General features: G+C 36.5%; 1 protein-coding gene across 1 annotated transcript; it reads right to left on the reverse strand.

Annotated features, from left to right (window-relative positions):
- Positions 1 to 1971: 1971 nt before the first annotated feature.
- On the reverse strand, positions 1972 to 5907 carry LOC132118523 (cytochrome P450 2B19-like). Its single transcript, XM_059528418.1, has 9 exons — positions 5402 to 5907; positions 5117 to 5270; positions 4719 to 4871; positions 4333 to 4493; positions 3899 to 4072; positions 3660 to 3801; positions 2842 to 3029; positions 2357 to 2498; positions 1972 to 2274 (listed from the first exon to the last, which is right to left on the reverse strand). Exons 1-9 carry the CDS (start codon positions 5771 to 5773, stop codon positions 2084 to 2086), a joined length of 1677 nt encoding a protein of 558 aa, XP_059384401.1. The 5' UTR covers positions 5774 to 5907; the 3' UTR covers positions 1972 to 2083.
- Between the last annotated feature and the right edge of the window lie 1208 nt (positions 5908 to 7115).

A 7115-nucleotide genomic window follows, 5' to 3' on the forward strand; every position in this document is an offset into this window, starting at 1 on the left:
TATCTTGACCTGTTGGTTTTGTTTGCACTTTGTGTAATATTGTCTGTATAATAATAATATTTTTTTTTTCTTTGTTGGATCTTGTGAAGCACTTTGGTCAATTATGATTGTTTTTAAATGTGCTATATAAATAAAATTGAACTTGATTGAACTTGAACCAAACATGTCCCATCCCAGTCACAGTACAAATCAACAAGTTCTCGAGCTTTGCTACTCTTTTACCTTCATACATACATGAGTGTGAGAAATTAATGACAGAATTTAAATTTTTGAGTGATCTTTCCCTTTAAGTTTACAAATATAGACAAAAGCAAAGCGTAATTTAAAGTACAGGTTAAATCAATACAGAAAATTATTTCGTATTAACCCATTTCACCCTATTTTTATGGAATTTTCATAGAGTGATGCAATTTTGCGTCATAGTTACGTAATGATGTCATGACATCACTTGGAAACTTTTCGCAAACAAATCAATCTGTCTTCAGCTACTTCACCTGAAAATTTGGTTTAGTACTGAATTCATACACATTTTTGAAGCAAAGCTACATAGTGTAGTTTGGCTCTCAATAATAACCATACATTGTTAAAAGTAAAGGTTTTTATTGACATCTACTGTGAAAACCTCCTTTTGGAACCTTTAACTGTAAAAGTGTACTTTAAATATAAGATGAAACAGTATAAAGTCCAAATTTCAAAAATTAAAAAAACATGTTACTGACCAAGTCCTTTGGTTAGCCAGTCTATAAGAAAGAGACATGGTCTTCCAGAAAAAGTTTCCTGATCCAATGCTTCCTTAGTGACCTGGATTGTATTCAGGACTATCATTGGTTACCTTCCAAAATACAGAGTAGACAATTCTCCATACTGAGATACTGCTCGGAGAAGATCCACAATAACTGTATTGACCATATTAGATATGCATGCATCAATGCAATAAGTAACCAATGCCTTAAATATTGCTGAAATAATGCACTATTAGAGACTTTCTAAATGCATCACAAGATTAAAAATTTTTTTTTATCTTGCACATCTATTATTAACCAATGGATCTTCTTGCAGTAAATGGGTGCCATCAGAATTAGAGTCCAAACAGATGATAAAAACATAATAATAGACAAGTAATCCACACCATCAAGTCCATCAACTAACATCTTGTCAAGTGAAAAGCTGCGTGTTTATAATAAATACATTTATCATTAAGATGTTTTTAATGTTGCTTCAGGCTAAAAAAGTAGTCCTCTATACACAATATTGCTTTCTCTATAATGAAAAAGTAATCTCGCCTGAATCAGGAGAGAAACATGCACAGTTCACCCTTTACAAGGGACAATTGTCTTAAATACTTCTAAATAGTTATTGCGTACCTTTCTCTGTTTATTAAGTAGGGCTGTATGATTAAGATAAATCAACATTTTATATTAGGCTAAAGATTTAACAAGATTGCCCATAGCATGTGCTCAGCCTTTGTAAGATGAGCATGCAGCACATCACAACATGTCTATTTGAGAAACATGATCACGTAACTCAACCAGCTTTACGACTTTAACCACATGGACATAATAACTACTGTATAATCTGCTCTTGTACAGAGTCTGACTGTAAATTTACATCTTAATGTTTACTGATAGTGGTGGAAAAAAAATGAAAAGATATTTCCAGCAGATTTAAAAACCTTTATTCTCTAAATGAGAACTGTTCGATTAACCATTGTTTTTCAACTGAATTATAAACACTTCAGTATAGAAATAATATATGTATGCATTTACTATACAATAAAATAGAATTCATAATAAAGTAATTAGAATTAAAAAGCTGTCAAACTGACTGATCCAAACAAGTTAAATTTTAACAACTTTTGATTGCACAAACAAAACAATTATTTGCTTATGCTAAAACAACTGTTCATAACTATAAAGATTTTTTATGCTGTATCAACTGAAAATAAAATGGTTTTGTTCCTTTAATCAGAATTACATCATGATTTAGATGAGCCAAGATGCTCTTGTGTGTCTCAGCAGCTTTGTTCTTCAGTAAGTATGATGGCATAATGATGTCTGTATGTTGTTTTGGGGGTTGCTGATGGTCACTCTTTGGTATCTCTGCTGCGGCAGATGATGCTGAAGTTCTGAGGATAGCGGACGATACCCATGACCCCATCCATGTCTATGGACTGTGCCTCGGGCGGCCAGGAGAAATGAATCCGCTGCAGGAGAGACGTGATGTACAAGAAGAGCTCGGTCCTCGCCAGAGTCTCCCCGAGACAGACCCTCGGACCTGATAACAAACACACAAATCATTACAGTAAATCTTCCTGATGGTTAAATCGGTTTATTAATTTGACAAACAGTTGACTCACCCAATGAGAAGGCGATGAAAGACTCTGGTTTGAAGAAGTTCCCATTCTCATCCAAGAAATTCTCCGGGTTAAAGGCGTCCGGATGCTTCCAGTGCTCCTTATCACTGAGAATTGCTGCTAAGTTTGTCATGATCATAGTTCCCTGTACGAGGAAAGTTCAGCAGAGATGAATTAAACTTTTCACAACTATAACTTTAAACACATATTAACCCTCTATCTAGTTCAATGTTTCATACTGGAATCACTTCTTCCATAGTAAAATATTTACAAGTGTACTGTAGGCTTATGAAAAGCCTCAAAGTCTCATGTTGTTTGTGAATGAGTGATTCAGGATTCTGGATCAAACGATTAATCAAAAATATCTGACTCGGTATGCACAGTTCTTTACAAACATATTGCTAATGGAAAGACAGTCTTTACGTTAAGTTTTACAGTGAAAAATGACCTAAGTAACTTCAGTCATTCATCCATGCTCCATTCATTACCTTGGGAATGTCGTATCCTCGTAGTTTTGTTGGCTGAGTCGTTTCATGAGTCACTCCAAGAGGTGCAATGTTGGCACAGCGCTGAATCTCGTGAACAGTGGCATATGTGTACGGTAGTTTGTCACGGTCATCCATGCTGGGCAAGCGGTCGTAACCCAGCACCCGAACAATCTCCTCATGACATCGCTCTGTGTTGTGCAAAAAAAAGGGAAGTAGAAAATAGTGACATTTGAACTCAGAATAAAATAGTGTTAAGGTGTTTGGTGGGCAAAATCCAGTCCCCTAACAGCAGACGTACATCATGGAGACATCTATTTAAAGTCTGCATTTACATCTGTAAGTCAAATTTTTTTTTTTTGAGTGTTTGCTCAGCTTTAATATGTAAAGAGGACATTTCCGATCAGACAGACATCTCGCAGAAGGGCAAAAAAGTTTCAGATGCAGAACTTGCTGGCAATTTAAGTTGGTTACGCGAATTCGCTGCAATGACCAACACAAAGCTAGTTATAGTTTCTGTGTGAGCAGTTCTTCATGCATTGCTGAACCACTTCCATTATAAGATGCAGTCACATTTATAATTGTTCTAGCGAAGTTTCGCGTGTGAAATCCATTAAATGCTGCAGATTTCTCCATGCAGATTTTCGCAGTGCGTTTAACTGAGTTGGTTATGCAGACCACTTTGACCATTACAAATTTACACCAAATACTAGACCCACAAATTTTACACTTCACGTGACTGCACTACTTGAAAAGATCAGATTTCAAGAATTGCATCTACTAGAACAAGACTGTAGTGTTCTTATCTTTAGCTTTAGCACCTTGTACATCTGGGTTTTGAATCAAGAAGAGGAGCCCCCATCTGATGGTGGTCATTGTGGTGTCGGTTCCAGCCAGAAAAAGGTCAGCTGTTGACATAACCATGTTCTCCTCATGAAACGTGGAACCCTCATTTGACGTTTGCTGCTCCAGATGAAACAAATCCATCAGTTTACTGAAGCTACAGCTAGTTCTACATGCATGCATATGAGAGCCCTTCTCTCATTAATAGTGATCTCACTTTCTCGATCTCCAGCAGGTAGGCATCAATGAAGTCTCGAGGGTTGTCTGGATCCAGAGTTTCTTTGTGTTCTCTTACTTCATTCCGGATGAAACCCAATAGCTCAGTGGCGTTCTTCATGACCTTTTGGTGTGGTCCAGGTAAATGCTTGATGAAGGGGACTAAGTTGAAAATCTATGGCAGGAAAACTATTATAAGATTCAAATGTTTTTTGAATGACTGAAGTAAAACTACATAATAATGATAATAATAATAATAAACAACAATAATAAAAAATGCAACTAAGGGGTTTAACTATATTGTGTCCAACTTCATGCAATATGCAGACACATGATTTACCACAAAGATAATAATTATTTTCACACAGGGTGGCTGTGGCCAGTAACAAATAAATCAAAATCATTTTCTACCAAAAATGAAAAATTTGAACATACCTGTCCTGCAGCTGACCCTGCAAGCATGAAGTTTTCATTCAAGATTTTCAGAAGGTATGAGAAGCGTTTGTTATCATAGTCGAAGCGATCTCCAAACACGATGGAGCAGATAATGTTAGAAACCGCATTCTGTATGTCATGCTGTGGGTCCATAGGCTTGCCTAAAAATGCATTAGTATGGGAGAAAAAAGATCTGTGCTTTTATACGGAGTCCAACATAAAAAGAAATGTAAATGCTAAATATATATGTGAATATCAACATCATTGTTGTCACAAATGTTTAGGAAACGGTCCTTGGATGCTGTTTGACCTTTGAAAGCACAGGTGAGCTTGTCTGCATCCCAACACTGTGGAATGAGTTCAAATAGAGCATAAATATTACATACCTTCTGCTTTAAGCATTTCAGTAATCAAATAACGGCTTTCCTCTAACACACGATCTTCTACTGATTTCTTCCCCAGGCCAAAATTCCTGAGTGTGTGCAGAGCAAAGCGTCTCTGCTGTCTCCAGGAGTGACCAAACGTGACCATTATAATACCTAAGAAAAAGAGAACAAAACCTGATCAAGTATTAATTCATAATCAACACATTTTTAAAGGGTGGGTAATTTGGTTTGGAGAAGTGCACATGCAATCTTCAAAGTAAAGGAGCTTTACTCGCATGTATGCTTCCACGAACAACATTTAAGAAATATTGAAACTATTGAAGGAAAAATAGAGTTTAGAATGAAATATTATGTAGCCGACATTTCAAAGTAGCTAATTAACGTGTTAGCCTACTGACCAAGTCCGTTAGTTATCCATTCAAAAAGAGGCAAAGATGGTCTTCCAGAAAAGGCTTCCTGAACCAATGCTTCCTTAGTGACCTGGATTGTATTTAGGAATATTGTTGGCTTCCTTCCGATATAGATAGTAGAGATCTCTCCATATTGTGACACCTGAGAATAACAAAGCAATTAAATTGATAAACTGTTGTGAACACAAGGGTGATACCACCTTCTGAACACGTGTGTTGCAAATTAAACATCTTATTTCAAAATATGTAAGAGTTAAATCAGTAAAGACTCACAGATCTTATGAACTCCATGGGCTTCTTTATCAACTGTGGTAACACTCCCACAAAAGGCAGAGGTCTGGGACCAGGAGGAATTTGACCTCTGCGTGAATTAATCCTAATGATCTCAAACAGAACCATAAAGATCAAGCCCAGAAACAGAGCCAGGCAAACAGAGGTCAGGTCTAACTTCATTAGAGTAGTCCACATGATGACAGATTCATTCCAAGACAAACACAAGAGCAACAAAGACTGGTGAGCTTTATAAAAGCAAAAACGGAAGAGGGTGGAGACATTGGAAGAGTTGGACTTGCAGTTAACCCTTTCAGTTGTGTTGTTGATACTGATATGATGAATGCATACAGCCCAATAGCCGATGTTAAGCATAAAAACCTGGAACTACTAGGCTGTATAATCTATGGACAATCAAAGCAGAAGGTTTAAGCAGCTACTAACAAAGGAAGGAACACACATCCTCTTCCCATTTAAATTCCTTTTCCCTGAGGAAATTCATCAAAAGTCCACTATGGTTCCCTACAGGTTTATTGATGAAAATGAAACATGGCAAGACTGAATGGCTGTGGTAAATAAATTGACTACTTTACATTTGTCTTATCAGAAAGGATCATTGTTCCTCAATCACATGATGAGAGGCATGTAAATGGAAAGAAAACCAAACAACTAAAAGGTGAAGCACAAGAATTCAGTTATGCTGAAATGAACTTAATGCAACTTATTTAGGCTACACATTTGGTGGATTTTATGTTTGACGGTACTTTGGTATTTCCTGAAGTAGCCTATATGGTATGTGAAAATAATCTAGTTCAATAGGCTATTAAATAATTCCATATTCCAACTTCCATTCCATATGCAATGTGTAAATTCCCATTTTATGAATGTCTAGAAGTCCCATCCCAAGCAAAACTGTCGAAAAAGGGAGCTTGTTTAACCTCGTGAGAGAATTGTCGACGTAAACTGCTTTTCTTTCATCATAGGTAGGCTAAATGAACACAGGAAATCAAGACTTCTAGTCTCGTGTTCGATTCATAAAATTATAGGACTTCTTCCTCGAAAACGAAGGCGAAAACGAAAGCGAAAGGTTTGGCTCGCGAATCGTTTTTTGCGATCGGTCCTTTTTAATGAATCGATCGAACCGCGAAACAGACTGAATCGTACAGGTTACATATTAGACAACCAAAACAACAAGACCTTACAAATGCAGTTTTTAAACTTGACTTATATATACACTTTTATGACTGGTGTAAAAATAGAGGAACTATATATATGCTAAAATTCTGTTTGGCAGTAAGAATACAATTTACCATATATCGGATAAAACGTCTTGTACGTTGTGCTTTTCGTGGCAACAAACTCGTAAATCCGCTGATAAATGTAATTAAAACACTACAGTAGCTACATGTTGAATAGTTGAACCAAACGGTTCTCTGAAGTTCGAAAGAGTCGATTCAACAAAAGATTCAGATTACATGAGTCAAGTATAGGTTGGTTTCGTTAGCGTTTAAATGTCAGATGTAGTAAACAACTTCATGCAAAGTAGAAGATTGCGTTTATATTTTACCAGTTCGATCACTACGAATGCATTATAAAACGGGCGACTTTTAAAGCTTAACATTAACAGAATTCGCTGTAACAATAAAGAAAATTAGCCACTTCAAGCTCGTGAAAGATGACACAGAATGGAAGCGGAGGATCAGCGAAGCTGTACAGT

The sequence above is a fragment of the Carassius carassius genome, chromosome 37 (assembly GCF_963082965.1).
Source record: "Carassius carassius chromosome 37, fCarCar2.1, whole genome shotgun sequence".
Taxonomy (NCBI): Eukaryota; Metazoa; Chordata; class Actinopteri; order Cypriniformes; family Cyprinidae; genus Carassius; species Carassius carassius.

Bases quoted from the DNA above. Each gene is read 5' to 3' on its own strand.
- LOC132118523 (XM_059528418.1), bottom strand. From the start codon at position 5,773: ATGCTTAACATCGGCTATTGGGCTGTATGCATTCATCATATCAGTATC. The intron at 2,499-2,841 runs GTAATGAATGGA...TTCCTCGTACAG, and splicing joins GAGGATACGACATTCCCAAG to GGAACTATGATCATGACAAA. The intron at 2,275-2,356 runs GTGAGTCAACTG...GTTTGTTATCAG, and splicing joins TTTCATCGCCTTCTCATTGG to GTCCGAGGGTCTGTCTCGGG.